Here is an 18,031-nt window from a genome sequence, read left to right as displayed (position 1 = left end):
TTTTTGACCTTTTCTTGTATTTAATTGCACAAATGGTAGTTCATCTGACATCTTTATATAAGTTTCATACCAGCAGAATAACTAAAATTTACAGTTAATGCTACCTAATAGGTAGCAAAAAGCGTACTTTTTAAGAGGTACACTTTTTAAGTGTACTCCCTCCTCACACAAAATATTAATTTCTGCTAATCTACACAAGTATTTTATGACTCAATTATTAAAATACCCAATAAAAATTTATCATTAAATAAGAACATTTACCATTACAACTTACTGTTCAGCATACATATGGCTAAGAACTTCAACAAGCTTTAATGCAGCCATTCTTACACCTTCATAATCATCAGAAAGTGCTTTGCACATTTCATCATATAAAGTAACATCTAATTTCAGGCCTCTTTCATGCACATAGAGCTGCAATAAAAATTTTCAAATTTTTAAATTGAAAATATAGAAGGAGATATAAAAAATATATAGAAAATATAAAATGACTATAATGTTTGATAAACTCAATACAAATGACTATATATGTGGAAAGTTTCCACCCAGAAAACAATCTTTCTCAATTTATCCTTATGACCACAGTTATTAAATGCTAAATATATGAGTACAGTGCACTTAATAATGAACTAAAAGTGACAGCTAATTAAAAAAAAAAGTATTGCTTAAAATAATAATGTGATAGACCAGTGTTGCCATGTCAGTGATAACATCTTCTGGCCTCATTTCATGACCCATTTAAATGGAGAGACATTCCATGTAATCAAGAATTTGATAATTGCATTTAAAAATTTTTTTCCACTAAGGTATTAAAAAAAAAAGAGTTAAAGGACTGAAAAATCCTTGTACTTCAATGTTTTAATTCTATTTTTCCTGCAGGCTTTTAATACATGCTAAATAAAATTCTTAAATTTGCTACTCAAAATGGTCATTTAATAGTTACCTTTCACTAATATCTGAAAATCATTAAAAGCATCACATCATTTGAAAAGCTGTTCCCATGAATATGAGATTTAAGATTTCTGAACAGATACAATCACTGGAGGCTAAATTTTGGGATGTAAAGCAGGTAGATAATGTTGATTAGCATACCATTAAAAAATATCATTATATTTTTTTAGTAGCATGATGAACAGTACTACATATTTGAACAGACACTGTCATGAAGAAACAAAACACTTTTCTTTAAATTTTCCCCACCATTTAGATCTTTAGAATTCTACAATGTAAGACAATAACTGGGCACAGTAATCACCATTTACTGTGGTACCTTTTGATAAAAATCAACCGATAATATTGTTTCACAATCCCAGAAGATCATTTAATCCTATTTGCTCGAGAATGGAATTTTTTGAAAGAGTGACAGTGTGCCTCTACTGTTTTAACTGGATTTTTGTTGGGTCTAAGTGGTGACCTCATGTCTCATCACTAGTAACAACCCAGAAGTCATTTCTTATTCTAGAAATAAAACTTCTGGGTTGGCATTGAAAAGAACTAAAAGTTCAACAGATAATCATTTATAGACATGTTTCATGGGATCCATCCCACAGATACTTTTATATGCTGTTCATACTGAAGCAAGAACTAGGTAATGGGAGTATAATCATAAATATAATTGTTAAACATATTTAACAGTCACGTACATTTGAAGCATGGTCCACTGAAACACGTATGCTACTGCACTCTTACATTTGACTACTTGGCTATGTTGGGCCATACGTAATCATGAATGATCCTTTTCAATGCTACTATAGATATATGCATTTCTTTTAGCAATCTCTGAAATCCTTTGTATACTGATCGCTCACAATCAGTTTTTCTAGAGTTGCAACTGTTTTGGTACTGACAACATTAGATAGTCTTCCAAACCTTAGATCATCTTCATCACATTTACAGCCATCTTTAAATCCACTGTAACTCTTTTATACCATTGTTGAATAATGATGGGTAATTTCCAGATAAACATTTATCATTTATTTCTTTTGCTTTGGAATGGTTCCTTGCAGAAACAAAAATCTGATAACTTTTCTAAACTCCTGTTTTAAGATTTCCACTACTCTGTTCTCTAGAGAAACAGAAAATAAATTTTTTCATTAAATACTGAAAGTTAAAAAAATTTATTTTCTGCATATACTTTGTTAGAAATGTAGCTACATTATTAACTACCCTATTTATTCCAAAAGTTGCAAACTATTAGGATAAATAGTTTTGCAACTGTTTGTAAGTGCACTGTTTATTTCAGTTTTAAAACAATTTAAATGCTTCTCGTAAAAACTAAACAACACTAACCAAATGATTTTTCACTTTCTCTAAAGGAGAGGATGATGTGAACAGATTATTCCTGTCATCAAGTTATATTTTAATATACTTGAAAGGTCGAATAAACCCATATTAAATTAATTCAAACAAATCCAATTAATTAAAAGAGGTCTAGGTCCAATAATCTATATTCACTGATTAGTGAATAAAGAAAAAATATATATATTTACTCTCTCCAACTGCTTTGAAGTGAGCAAATAATAACACAACTGTAGGAATCATTTATGGTGTAGTCTATTTGTTCCAAAGAAATCATTTCTGGTGTGTGTCATGTTTGTTTCATACTTAACTTTCAGCTTATGGCCACTCTTTACAACTCAGGTTTTTCATTACGGCATTTTTACAGTTCATTTCCTCCCCCCCCCCCACAATTCAAACATTGTTTATCAGTTTTTCCTTGCTACTACAATAATCACAGTCCTTTTTTTGCGTGTAAGTGTAATTACATTAATTAATACTCAAAACATGTTTAGTTTACTAAAATATTTTCAATAGCATCCCATCCCATCCCAATAGTGGGGGCCCCTATTCAGGACTAACGACTGGGACAGAAATAATGACCCTGGAAAACCCAAGTTGGAACTGGCTCATACATCCATCTATTTTCTGTTTCTTATTCTTTCCACCTCATGAAATAAAGGCAATGGAGGTTTCTGCTTTATTAATAACCAATGAAACAACAGAGAAGCATACTAATGTAACATCTTAAGTACAAACAAATAACACTAAAATAATGTAGAAATAAACATTTCAACTTCTGCATCTACTTGTATTGATGATGTTATTCCTTTGTGCCTACATATAATTTTTTAAAATTTAGTTAAAAAAATAATGAAACACAAAAACAGCAATTAAATTTGCTCTACCATGGAATGAAGTGCTTCTGATCGGACTCTTGGATCTTGGTTATGACTGAAGTCTGCCAATAGTTTAAGAGTATTAAGACCCACATCAGACTGCCCATCAACTGGAGTGAACTCACTAACAATTTGCAGACATGCACACTTCACCAGATGACTTGTATCTGAAAGATACTAAAAATAATTTGAAAATATATATTGTATACCAATACAGATCTTTTTCTATGAATCCAGTAATTTTTTATTTGATATTAAATAACCAAGTTACAAAATAACTAGATGCTGTTTATTTATAATTTTATCCAATATGTACATCAAATGCAAGAATCAAAATGGCAGGTTCGATGAATGATATATGGATAAACACTGATTGTGATGGCATCCAATTCATAGTATATATATGTGTATTCAGCCAAAGGTTGAACACTCACCAAAATTCACTATGAACTTGGTGCTGTATATAGTGAACACAGAAAAGACTAAGATTTCTATGAAAATGTGTAATGTTGCTATGTGACAAAATCATACTATGTACACAGCAATGGTTCACACAAATAGGTGTCTGTGAATGTAGTAGTAGTAGCATGTGATACAAGAAAGCAAATGTATGAGCTTATGCAGCATCAGCCAAAAAAAAAAAAAATTCACACCATTCCCTCCAAATGCCTGTCCAGTTCCTCCTTAAATTTATTTAACCTATCAACTTCACAACAACAGATGGAAGTTTGTTCCAGCAATTAACCACCTGCTGGCTAAAGGCAAATTTCCGCACATCTATTCTACATCTGTCTTTTCTTAATTTGAATTTATGCCCCCTTAGGTTCGTAATCTGAACAAGTGGAAGGATCCCATCAGAATTCAGCGTGCTCAACACATTCAAGGCCTTATACACTTCAATCAGACAACCATGCAGGTGCCTAGTCTCCAGCCACTGCAATTTGCAGAACTTAAGCCTCTCTTGGTAAGAGGATCCCTTCATTCCCCTCACCAATCTTGTTGCCCTTCTCTGTACACACTCAAGCAAATCTACATCCTTCCTAAAATGAGGCCTCCACATCTGTACATAGTACTCAAGGCGTGGCCTGACCATTGCCTTATACAGAGGGACAATCACCTCCTTCTCCCTGCTAGCAAAATTACTATATATCATTGACAAAACCCCATGACCTGCCCTGGCAGCTTGTCTGCATTGCTCAGAAAACTTCATATCTGACTGCACAATTACTCCCAGGTCTTTTTCATTTTCTACCACCTTAAGTGTAGTACCACACAGTTGGTACGTTTTCTGGGGTTACTTCTACCCATATGCAGCACTTTGCATTTGTCAAGGTTAAACTTCAGTTGCCACTTCTTAGCCCATCTGCCCAAATTATCTAGATCCTGTTGCAGTAGTACACTGCCATTACTGTCATTAACAACCCTGCCAACCATCTAACACTAAGCCTGATATACCTTCATCAATATCATTGATAAATATACAAAACAACACTGGACCCAAAACCGAACCCTGTGGGACTCCACTAATAACATTAGTCCACGAAGAGCAGCACCCATTAATTACCACCCTCTGTCTTCTCCCACTCAACCATCCTTTTATCCATTGTAGCAACTTTCCCTTAATACCATTCTGCTCCAATTTGTACAATAGTCTTCCATGCGCAAAAGTGTCAAAAGCTTTCCTGAAATCCAAATATATGATATCAAAATTATTTTTTGCATCCCGTTCCTTTGTAACCACATCATAATATCCTATCAAATTTGTCAGACAAGCCTTTCCCTTAACAAACCCATGCTGTGTCTGAATTATTGCTGCAGTCTTGTCTAGATGATCCTGCAATGCATCTTTAACCAGTGACTCCATTATTTTACCAGAAACAGAAGTTAAACTAACTGGTCTGTAATTACTCGTGTCACCCTTCGATCCCCCTTTGTGAATTGGGGATACATTTGCACATCTCCAGTCCGTGGGGACCTCCCCTGACCCAAGGATGCTCTCATAATTGAAGAAAAGATACTTCCTGATCTTTTCTTCGTAAGTTTTCAGGGGCTTGCCAGTGTTAGGCACCACTACGTTGATCATATAGGTGACCTTTTCTTTCTTGTCAAATATGGTTAAATCCAATCTGTTGTGCTGGATTTGATTCCCCTTTGTTATAGCGCGAGCACAGTACAGCTTGTGGGTTGGGGCCTCTGGTATGACCTGAGGTTCACAATTGTAATACTGTACACATTCTTTGATCAACTGATATTTTCTCGATAGCTTCTGATGTATTATCCTGGCGATTCTGATGTATTAGCTGGCCATCTCGGTGATTATGTGCATCCTGTGGTGATGCATTGGATCATTTCCGATGCCAGGTAGCATCGTCGACATGTGCCACTGCAGGTTGTTTGGGGCTGTATATTCTATAGTTTCTGTTGTTGATTACCTAGTGTTGAATGATGCGCATGAATCCTTTAGTTTTGGGAAGAACGTCCCGTTGTGAGTGATGCATTGGAAGCTATTTGATTTATGTGGTCTTGATGGAGGTCATTGCAGCGTCTACAATTGAAGGTCTTCTTAGCCCATCTTTCTAGCTTCGTTTGTTCCATTAGGGCAGAAGGTGTTTAAAAAAGATCTACAGAACAGCCAGTAAACTGGAATGGCCCTAATGATAATAGAGTATGAGCCTTTCAGGTTGGATTAATATTTTTTTCATATCAATATCACAAGTTAACATTTTGATGTGAGGGCCACAACTAAAAGAATGAACAAATCTGCAATAATCTCATTATTAATATTCATCTAGCAGATTTCATGTTTCTCTCAAATTTAATCAATGAATTCTGATAGCCAAATTAATGAAAACAACTGATCAGCAAAGAAAACCAAACTTCCGCAAACCTTTTTAATTCACTTCACAAATATAGATGATCTCAATTTTAATTTCGATTACTTTCATTTCCACCTACAATCTTCCATCTCAAATATTTATTAATTTTTTTTTTAATGGAGTTTAACTAGGTTTTTGAACTGCGATAGTCATCACACCAGCCATAATTACTCACTTTATGATTTTCTCTGTTTAAAAGATGATATTTTCAAATATGTCTATTTTTAAATTTTTTTAGCAAGAGTTTATAATTGCAGTATTCACCTCACTAGAGGTGAGTATCGCAATTATAAGCTCTTGCTAAAAAAATTAATGAAAACTTAACAGTACTTCAAGCCTTAGCTAAACTAATACAATTGTCAAATAAATCTATCTGATATAATTAATGTTTTGAAAGCCATCCATCCATCATTAATGTTTTAAAAGCGAATGGGAAAACCAAGTTTTTTAGATTCACAGGAAGCAATATTTGTAATGTGCTTGCGCCAAGAGAGATTAGAAGACAAGGTAATCTCCAAAAGAGAGATATCATTTTGCCTAGAAATTGGAGTGTCACGAAAGATAAGCATAGGAGCGGAAGAATCCTTTTTGCGAGATATAAGACAAGACTGAGTTTTAGAAGGATTGAAATCAACTAAGTTGTCTTTGCCCCACTGGAGAATTACCTGGAAATCAGCATTTAAGGAATTGGTAGCGGATATTTTGGGGATAACTTTGATATTATATACTTGGATCTTAGAAAGGCTTTTGATACTGTTGCACATGGAAGACTGCTACACAAATTGGAGCAGTGTGACATTGGAGGCAAATTGCTGCTATGGATAAAGGGGTGGTTGAGGGGGAGAAGACAGAGAGTGGTAATCAATGGACACTGCTCATCGTGGACTGATGTTATTAGTGGAGTCCCTCAGGGCTCAGTGTTGGGTCCATTATTGTTTTCTGTATTTATAAATGATATTGATGATGGTATATCGGGCTTAATGTCCAAGTTTGCAGACGATACAAAGGTTGGCAGGGTTGTCAAGGACACTACTGACACTATGCTGCTGCAACAGGATCTGGAAAGGTTGAGCAGATGAGCTGAGAGGTGGCAAATGAAGTTTAACATTGACAAATGTAAAGTACTACACATGGGAAACAGCAACCCCAGAGCAACGTATCAACTCTGTGGTACTACACTGACAGTGGTAGAGAATGAAAGGGACTTGGGGGTGGTTGTGCAGGCAGATATGAAGTTCTCTGAGCAGTGCAGACGGGCTGCAAGAGTAGCTCATGGAGTCAATGATATACAGGAATTTTTCCAGCAGGGATAAGGAGGTGATTATTCCATTGTATAAGGCGATGGTCAGGCCACACCTAGAGTACTGTATACAGGTCTGGAGGCCTCATTTCAAAAAGGATGTAGAGCTGCTGGAACGAGTACAGAGAAGGGCAACAAGATTAGTGAATGGAACAAAGGGGTGCTCTTACGAAGAAAGGCTTAAGTTTTGCAAATTACAGTGTCTGGAGACTAGGCACCAGCGAGGTGATCTGATAGAGGTGTATAAAGCCTTGAATGATTTAAGCATGCTCAATGCTGATGGGATTCTTCCTCTAGCTCAGAAAAATCACCTGAGAGGGCATAAATTCAAATTGAGGAAAGACAGATGTAGGATAGACGTGCGGAAATTTGCCTTTAGCCAGCGGGTGGTTGGTTGGTGGAACAGACTTCCATCCCTTGTGGTGGAGGTTGATAGCCTAAATAAGTTTAAGGCTCAGCTGGACAGGTATTTTGAACGAACAGAGGGGTGAAGTGGAAGTGGGTTTTTTTTTTTTTTTTTTTTGGCTGATGCTGCATAAGCTTGCTTTCTTGCATCAAATGCCTCTACTAATGCTAATGCTAATGCTAATTTGAGAAACTGAAGCTGATTGAGCAGAGCAAGGTTTCTCAAAATGAAAAGTGGAATTCAATGTGCTATTTTCAGCAAAGCTATGAATAGGATTTCCAGTCAATGGAAGAAGGTTATTAATATACAAAAAGAAGAGTGGGGGAAAGAAATGAACCTTGGGGGGGACACCAGCATTAGTGGAGAAGTTAGAAGACAGAGAGCCATTTACCATCACCCTCAGTGAGCGATTAATGAGAAAACTGGATAACCAATTACAGAAAACAGTTGGCAAACCATAAGATGGAAGCTTGTTTAGAAGACCTTTATGCCAAACACGATCAAAAGCCTTTGAGATGTCAAGAGCAACTGCTTGTGTTTCACCGAACTTTTCCATTGAATTAGTCCATAAATGAGTAACATTTCCCAGATATTGACTGGAATTTGTGGGTTGGTCACTCACACACTAGCAAGGCTTTTGTGGATTTATTGGATGATTGTTTTCTACATCAGCATGTTTGGGAGGCAACTAGAGAGAGTAATACTCTTGATCTGATTATCAGTAGTGATTCTTCATGCATTAAGAATCTGCAGATAAAGGAAACACTAGATGGCAGTGATCACAGTGTGCTGAACTGGGATTTACTCAAAGAGGTAACTACCATCAGGGGTAAAGGGAAGGGATTTTGCTTTCGTAAAGGAGACTACGATAGTCTGAGACAGTATTTAAATTCTATACAGTGAGACCAACTGATGATGTTACCAACAGCAAATTGAAAATGGGAAGCATTCAAAGAACTTATCTTGGAAGCTACTAGGCTTTACATAACAACTAATAAGAAATATTGTTCAAGGTTTATGCCAAAATGGATGTCAGATGAACTAATGAGACATATGGCAGAGAAGAAAAATGCATGGGATACATATAAATTAATGGGTAACATGGAAGCCTATGATAGATATAAGCTGGTCTATAACCAAGTCACAAAGGAGATGGGGCAGGCAAAGGCAGATTATGAGAAATCCTTGGCAAAGAAAAACAGGAAAGAGTTCTTTACCTAGGTAAACTCTAGGAGGAAAGGGATAAATCAGATTGTTCCACTGGATATTGATGGTTCAACAGTTCAGTATCCTGTTCAGGTGGGTAACAAACTAAACGAGTATTTTGCATCTACATTCACACGAGGAGTTATTCAGGAAGGGGAATGCCAGAGGTGAAGTAAACTCTGGCAGTGAGCTAGTTGATTTTGTAATAACTGAGAGGAAAGTGGAGGAGAAATTGTTGAGGATAAACATAAAAAAGGCACCCGGGATCTATCCAGTTATATTAAATGAGGCAGCAAAGGAAGTAAGCAAACCCTTAGCCATAATTATGAGAGCTTCTTTGGACTCAGGGGAGGTACTCATAGACTGGAGATGTGCAAAGGTGACCCCAATTCACAAAGGAGGATCAAAGGCTGACACAAGTAATTATAGACCTGTGTGTTTAACTTCTGTTCCAGAAAAATTAATGGAGGCACTGGTTAAAGAAGCACTGCAGGATCATCTAGACAAGACTTCAGTTATAGCTCGGACACAGCATGGTTTTGTTGAGGGAAAGTCTTGCCTGACCAATTTTATTGGATACTATGATGCAGTCACAAAAGAACTGGATGCAGGGAATAACTTTGATATTATATACTTGGATCTTAGAAAGGCTTTTGATACTGCACATGGAAGACTGCTACACAAATTGGAGCAGTGTGGCATTGGAGGCAAATTGCTGCTATGGATAAAGGGATGGTTGAGGGGGAGAAGACAGAGAGTGGTAATCAATGGACACTGCTCATCGGCGACTAATGTTATTAGTGGAGTCCCTCAGGTTCAGTGTCAGGTCCATTATTGTTTTCTGTATTTATAAATGATATTGATGATGGTATATCAAGCTTAATGTCCATGTTTGCAGACGATACAAAGGTTGGCAGGGTTGTTAAGGACACTACTGATGCTATGCTACTGCTGCAACAGGATCTGGAAAGGTTGAGCAGATGAGCTGAGAGGTGACAAATTAAGTTTAACATTGACAAATGTAAAGTACTATATACGGGAAACAGTAACCCCAGAGCAATGTATCAACTCTGTGGTACTACACTGACAGTGGTAGAGAATGAAAAGGACCTGGGGGTAATTGTGCAGGCAGATATGAAGTTCTCTGAGCAGTGCAGATGGGCTGCAAGAGTAGCTCATGTTGTCTTGTCAATGATATACAGGAATTATTCTAGCAGGGATAAGGAGGTGATTATTCCCTTGTATAAGGCAATGGTCAGGCCACACCTTGAGTACTGTATACAGGTCTGGAGGCCTTTTTTCAAAAAGATGTAGAGCTGCTGGAACGAGTACAGAGAAGGGCAACAAGATTGGTGAATGGAACAAAGGGTTGCTCTTACGAAGAAAGGCTTAAGTATTGCAAATTACAGTGTCTGGAGACTAGGCACCAGCGAGGTTATCTCATAGAGGTGTATAAACCTTGAATGGTTTGAGCATACTCAATGCCGACGGGATTCTTCCTCTTGCTCAGAATAATCATCTGAGAGGGCATAAATTCAAATTGAGGAAAGACAGATGTAGGATAGATGTGCGAAAATTTGCCTTTAGCCAGTGGGTAGTTGGCTGGTGGAACAGACTTCCATCCCTTGTTGTGGAAGTTGATAGCCTAAATAAATTTAAGGCTCAGTTGAACAGGTATTTCGAATGAACGGAGGGGTGAAATGGGAGTGTTTTTTTTTTTTGGCTGATGCTGCATAAGCATGCTTTCTTGCATCATATGCCTGTACTAATGCTAATAAGCCAGAATATCACCACTGGATCGACACTGACAGAATCCATACTGGCGATCATTGATCAGACAGGTTTCTAGGTAGTTTAAGAGTTGGGAGTTAATTGATTTCTCCATTACTTTGGAAAGAGTAGAAATAATTGCAATGGGACGATAATTGGATGTGAGGGATTTGCCACCCTTTTTAGAAACTGGCTGGATATGAGGAAATTTCCAAGCAGAAGGAAAAACACCTTTGCAATAAGAAAGTAAAAAAAGGCGGCAAAGAACAGCAGTAAGTTCAGGAGCAAAGGTTCTGAGAACAAGTGGAGAAATACCATCAGGACCTGGAGCTTTCTTAGCATCAAGATTTGTCAAAATCCTTCTGACATCCTTTGGACTACACCATGCGAGGCATTGAATGGTGTGTGTTGGGAATGGTGGGAGGTGTTTTACCAAGATCATTAATTCATGAGTTGGAAGAAAAATGGGATGCTAGCAGGTCAGCTTTAACCTTGGCTGAAGTGACAACAGAACCATCTAGTTTTGACAGAGGTGGGAGCAGAGATAGGTAAAAGTTGAGGCCAATCGCTTTGGCAAGAGACCAGAATGCTCGGCTAGCATTAAGGCAAGAAGCAAGTTTTCTACTCTTAGCCTGTTCAAAATCTAGTTTGGACTGATTAATAACTGCTTTACAATTGTTGCGAGCTTTGGTGTAGGCAGAAAATGAAACTGAAAAATTGGAAACAAGTCAATTACAATATGCAACGTTCTTCTCTTGAAGAGTCTTAGCACATTTATTGGAAAACCAAGGTTTAGATAAAGGACGAGATTTTAAAATGGAGTGTGGAATAAAGGATTCCATTCCTACAAGATTAATTTCACTGACACGATCTGAGCAAATGTTGACATCAGAAGTTTTGAAACAGTAATCCGACCAAGGAAAAGAAGAAAAGAAATCTCGCAGGTCATCCCATTTTGCATTCTTGTAATGCCAAAAAACACAAGTTTGGGAATATCCATGAGATAAAGGTTCCATTGAGAAGAGACAATCACCAAGTTGTGATCTGAGGTGCCTAAAGGGACCACTCACTTCGACTGTGTACTTAGAAGGGTTGTTTGTGAGAAAAAGATCATGTTGGCTGTATGGTTAGGATTGTCTGGTATTCTTGTAGGCAAATGAACAATCTGTGCAATGTCATTAGTAATTGCAAAAGCCTCAGCATCTCGACCAGCTGGGTCGGTGTGACTAGAAAATGGAAGCCAGTTGGAATTGTGAACATTAACATCACCAAGGAAAATTACCTCACTGTTAGGAAAGTTGGACTGGAGAAAGTCAAGTTGCAAAGCGAGGAAGTCAAAGAGCTCCAAGTGATTAGTGGAGTTGGGAGAACAGTAGAAACAACAGATCAATTTGTCACAATGAGGTAGAGAGATTTTAAGCCAGAGAAGATCAATTACCAAGTCTCTGACAGGGAATACCGGAACAAACATATGCACAAGTACCACCTTTGGGGCAAAAGGAATCATACAGTGAATAAATTGGACAACTCAGATGTGCAGTAGTTGAATCAACCGATAACTGAGATTCTGTCAGAAAAAGTAAATGGTGTTTGGCAGACTGCAAGTGGAAATGGACATCGTTGAAACCACATATATTTGTGAAATGAAATAGGAAGTGTTTGAATGATTCAGATGATGATGTCCTCTGAATGTTGTCTCTGATATTCCATGAATGTCTGCATTTGATGATTTAAAGTTCACTGAATTTATTTATTATGCTGCTAGCACTTGTGTGCATGCAAGTTTATATGTGCACCTGTTTTTATTCTTAACTTAGTAACACTAACACAGGCGAGCAGGTCTTGAAATTCCTCTCATGCCTTGTTTCCAAAGGTGCTGCATGTTCTAGTAGAAACAGTGCAAGAATCACTTACGTCTCTGCCTGTGGGTGCTGGTAATCTCTTAGTGTATGACCCCCATTAGCAGTTTTCCAATTTTCCAAATACCTCAATAGCATCAGCAAATAATCTTGCACTCCTCATATTCAAGAATATCCCACCCCTGTAAAAGCAATGTGTCCTATTAACAAGCACAGACAATGTCAAGAAAAATTCTATCCATGAGCCTTGCATAGTCTCTCCAGGGTTGAAATGATTGCTAAGGCTCTCATACTCCCACATATTGTGTCTGGGCAGGATTAGAGACACCTTTGATTTCAATCCTAACTCTTCACATTTTCTCAACATTTCTCTGATTAAATTAAATCCTCAGTGCTCCTAACCTTAATATCATTGGTATAACATGTACAATATTACCTTTTTTATCCTCAAAAGATGATAGCTACAACATCAACTTTAGTCCCTAAAAGATATACTCTGGTCCTATTCCACTTCTCCCTTTTGCACAATATATTTCCCTTCTTTGACAATTGAGTCACCAACTGTACCTTTTTCCTGTGGGACCAATGATTGCTGCTGTAGAGGATGTCATTAGTGTTGTCTGCTACTGGAGCATGGTCTCCAGTAGCAGACAAGCATTGGGCTGGGCAGCTGAGTGCTTGATATGCTACTTAGAAACTTCAAAATTAAAACTTCAGGGCTATTGTGAATGTCAGAAAAAATATTTTAAAGCATTATAGTGGATTAATATGATTTGAAAGGTATTATTGCAATCATCCCCTTATGGGCACCAGTTCATAGTATGGATGCTCGATAACCAGGCATTCACAAATAGAGGACAAAGTGGAGATGGGTGATCTGAATAAATTCAAGGAAGAATGAATTAGATAAACTGTTAGAGGGAATGAACAGGTGAAATGGGTAGTGTTGGCTTTTTTTTTTTTTTTTTGGCTGATGCTGTTCATGCTTGATTTCTTATATTATCTGCCACTACTAATGATAATAAAAAAAAGTGTACATGAGAAGACAGAAAGGATATCCACTGCTGAATATCATTCAAGAAGAGATGCTGGTATGATCTGTGAAACAGTGCCATGCAGAATGAATATTAATTAAGAAATGAGCAATGTATATTTCTCTTTCAAACAGAAAACAATGAGTACGATTAGTAATTAAAGTAACACAATAGTATTTCACATAAGGGCTATTCAGTACGTTCTTTACTTTTATAAAAGATTGATATTATATTAAAATATTACATTATTTGAATATAGTACCTAATCTTCCATGAACAGCTGCATTTCTTGTATAAAGATACACAACTTACATTATATAATTTACATTATCTACCTGCTTTGCTAAGTGAAGCACACGTTGCTGAAGCCTTCCATCAGGAGCAGCCAGTTTGCCTAGGACATGAAGTGTAGTAAGTAACTGAACCAAAACTTTATGAGATGTTTCTCCCTTCAACAAAGACACCAAATCATCTGCTAACACAGCTGGTTCAACAAGATTCAGACTTACAATCTGATGGAAGAGGCTAACTACCTTCACTCTTACTGCTGATTCTTGTTCCTTGTGAAAATGATCTAGGAGAGCTCCATATACATACTGTACATCAACCTAAAATTTATTTAAAAACATGAAACCACATCAGGCACATTTTTATGAAAACAAGGTATTTTTTCCTGATTACTCTATAACAATAAATTGAAAATTAAAAATCTATATTGTACAATCTAGATCTAAAGTACTGTTACAAATTTTTGTAGAGTAGGTTTAAATGTTAGACTTTGCTAATAGAATGAAGCAATGCTAAGACTATATTAAAAATCAAAATAAAACAGCCTTGGGATAAGAAATATTGATTAAAAGGTAAGTAAAGCAAACTTAAGGTGGTATGAGCATGTAGAAAGGATGGGAAAAGGAGATTAGCTAAACTGATATTCAAAGCTATGTGTCTGCGTGTGTGTGATAGCTCTCCATGACACACACACACGCACACACACACACACACACTAGAGGAAGAGCCATCCTGAAGTTCTATGATAAGGTATCTCTCTATATAGTTGTATTCAGTAGACCATGTCATTTATTCATTGTACTAGATTATATTTTGAGGGAAATATCACCTTGGATGTTAGAACAAAATTAAGTAGATGACATTTGTGAGACCTTTCAATTTTGTCTTGGGAATATAACCTTTCTTAATAACAATGGCATGTATAAAGAGATTTGAGAAGTGGCCATGTGGCCCACAGTGAATGTTCAATATTGCAATTTCATTACAGTGGGGAATGGCTACTCCACCTAGAGCAATGGCTACTGTGCCATATACACATGGAAATGTTTCATTGATATGGTTGCTATTTTGTTGTAAGATGATAATTCCACAGGAAAATTCTCCTAAATTATGTGAATAGTCTATCCCCATTTTACCAACAGAAATAGAAGATAATGAGAGCCTTGCCCTCTCTGGATATGCTGCTGTGGACAGTTCAAAGTTAATAACTTGGGTTTATAGCAAAAAAAGCACTGCTCCTGCTTTGATGTGCAGGATGTGAGCATCCAAATACTCAGGAGAGAAGACAGATTCATAGGCCTCCCCACTACCCCCCCCCCCCAGCTTCTAGGCAGGTTCAAGTTACTATCTGGGGAAAGATATGGAAAGATATCCTACTCACTGTTGTGGCTTATATTCCATTTTATCCAGGACTGTCATGAGTATCTCTGGGATACTGCACTAATAGCAAACATGCAGCTACCTAGCAGACAGCACCAATCTCTTTACACATAAAAGTTAATACTCAGAATTAATGAGTGAAGATATTGTTTTCATAAAATACAGTGCTTGGCTTGTGAAATGACCTATATAAAGTAGGCCTAAGAGAAGGACATACGATTACTTAAACAACCATGCGACTGCTTTCCAAAAAGCAGATTTTTTAGTCAGATGACAGTATAGTTATGACGAGACAGTCATCAAACTAATCCCTGAAATTTCCAAATAGTTAACAGTTCTGGTGATTTTCATTGTCATCACTGGCATGAAGTCATACACATTTATAAGGAACATAGTATCAACTGATGGAGAGGTCAGAACCTACCCCATCATCAGATCGGTAATCAAGCAAAATGATGCTTGTTGGAATGGAACAGAAGAGGGAGGAGGTTCTCAAAGCAATGACATCACCAGGTCTAACTGGCAAGTATATAATCAGTGCATGCAGTTATTGGTTCACTGAATATCATGTGGCTCTCACTGTGTCTGCAGCAGATGCAGCTTTGGTATCATAAAGACATTATATGAATTAATTTTGTTGATAAAGATCATTTGTAGCCTTTAAAAGCTACTAGCAGATTTTAATTTATATTTTTTAAAATTTTTGCAAGCATTTATATTATATTTTAACCCTGGATATTGTACGCAGTAATTTATTAATGTATGCAGTAAACTGCCATTATGCAATATAAGCAGTCATTCTATGAAGTGCTGTGCATTTTTTAATGTCTATAGCTCTCCTATTTAAAATGCTTTCCTGTTTATATTGCATTTTTTAAGATCCCAAAAAGGAATAAACCCAGATATAACCATCCTTCTTCAGGATTTTTGATTTTGGGGAAAGAATTATAGAGATTAAATTCTAGAAACTATTTACAGTGTAATTTGTTTAATTCATAGAAATAGATTCTAATGTAGATGCCATTTTTTTTATTTCATAGGAAAGTTAAAAGACTACTCTTCACAACTCAAAGTGTAGCCATTTATCACTACATTCACACACTCTCCAGGTGTTTTTAAATTGAGCATTGTTGGTCTGCTTTCCTTGCTGGTAGAGTAATCAATGTCTTTTTTTCTTTTTCTGTGTGTGCATGTGTTCAACACAGCATCAATAAAGTTCATTAATGACAGCATTATTATTATTATGTTTTATCTTATTTATAATACTCCAGATATGAAAAGGACCAGGGGTAATTGTGCAGGCAGATATGAAGTTCTCTGAGCAGTGCAGACGGGCTGCAAGAGTGTTCAATGATATACAGGAATTTTTCTAGCAGGGATAAGAAGGTGATTATTTCCTTGTATAAGGCAATGGTCAGGCCACACCATTGAGTACTGTATACAGGTCTGAAGGCCTCATTTCAAGAAGGATGTTGAGCTGCTGGAACGAGTACTGAGAAGGGCAACAAGATTAGTGAATGGAACAAAGGTTTTGCAAATTACAGTGTCTGGAGACTAGACACTGCCGAGGTGATCTGATAGAGGTGTATAAAGCCTTGAATGGTTTGAGCATGCTCAATGCCGATGGGATTCTTCCTCTTGCTCAGAATAATCACCTGAGAGGGCATAAATTCAAATTGAGGAAAGACAGATATAGGATAGATGTGTGGAAAATTGCCTTTAGCCAAAGGAAAAAAAATGAAAATCAATGTTATCCAACAAAATATGAAAATAGCCACCCAAAGAGGGGTGTCTTGCTTATAATGTTTTGTTTATAGTAATCTTTGGAGCTAGTCCCATAGGAAGTGAATTAATGGGAGTTACCCATATTTTATTGTAAATAAAGTTTTATTTATTCCAATTTTATCTGTTTAGGCAAAAAATTACAGAACTTTTATGTTATATATATATATTCCCAATCTCTGAGGGTTCTATTATCTATGGCAGAAAAAAAAAATAATAAAAATAATAATAATTCCCAAAAGAAAAATTTATTATTTTTTTTAACATGATCTTACAGAACTTATCAACAAAACGAATTTACCTCAGGAGTAAGTGCATTAGACAACTGAATAAGCTGCTGAAGTGCTTCTGTCGATGTAGCAGTTTTCAACTGTTCCAAACAGATGCTTCCCTGAGGAGTAGTTTTTTTAGTAAGTCTGAGCTTCTTATGAGGTCTCACTTGTTCTTCCTGAAACAGAATTATATGGAATAACATAAAACTAGAAATATTATGAAACATAATTCTAAACCTAAATGTTTTGAAATTTTAGTTTAAAGTAAACAAAATAAAAGTTTCAAGAAAACAGTTTACTTTCTTTAAAAACTTTTTTTCTGAAAAAAGTTTTAATAATGCCTTATAAGCATCTAGAAACCTAAAAACCATGTAAGTTCTAGAAACATAAAAGTCATGTAAGATATATAAACCTGTCAACACAACTTCATTAACCTCAGATGACATCTGCATAGAACAGAAAGAAATAACAGGAAATAAAGTAACTGTGGCGATTCTCTGATTTCCATTATTATTGTTCCTGAAGCTATCCTTAAGAAGGCTCTTTAGTTCCTTAACTTAATATTTAAAAAGATTTATTAGTTTCTTAACTTAATTTTTAAGATAATTTATTCCCTTAACTTATTAGTTAAGAGAATTTAGCATTTAATTCATTTTTCTTAATTTGAGAGCAATGCTGTTCA

At 36.4% G+C, this 18,031-nt stretch overlaps 1 protein-coding gene across 2 annotated transcripts in view; it reads right to left on the bottom strand.

Moving 5' to 3' along the window:
- Positions 1 to 18,031, bottom strand: part of IntS4 (integrator complex subunit 4) — a 97,986-nt gene that overhangs the window by 68,451 nt on the left and 11,504 nt on the right. Inside the window, exons 3-7 of one of the 2 annotated variants that reach the window (XM_090385799.1) lie at positions 17,379 to 17,525; positions 16,628 to 16,630; positions 13,963 to 14,235; positions 3,186 to 3,353; positions 275 to 414 (exon numbers count right to left, since the gene is read on the bottom strand). In XM_090385799.1, the coding sequence (XP_090241925.1) occupies positions 275 to 414; positions 3,186 to 3,353; positions 13,963 to 14,235; positions 16,628 to 16,630; positions 17,379 to 17,525 (731 nt within the window). The remainder of the gene's footprint in view (positions 1 to 274; positions 415 to 3,185; positions 3,354 to 13,962; positions 14,236 to 16,627; positions 16,631 to 17,378; positions 17,526 to 18,031) is intronic. The other variant, XM_090385793.1, reaches the window with a different exon arrangement.

This window comes from Mastigoproctus giganteus, chromosome 1, assembly GCF_048544385.1.
Source record: "Mastigoproctus giganteus isolate SK-2022 chromosome 1, ASM4854438v1, whole genome shotgun sequence".
NCBI lineage: Eukaryota > Metazoa > Arthropoda > Arachnida > Uropygi > Thelyphonidae > Mastigoproctus > Mastigoproctus giganteus.
This window is presented reverse-complemented; position numbering and strand designations above follow the sequence as displayed.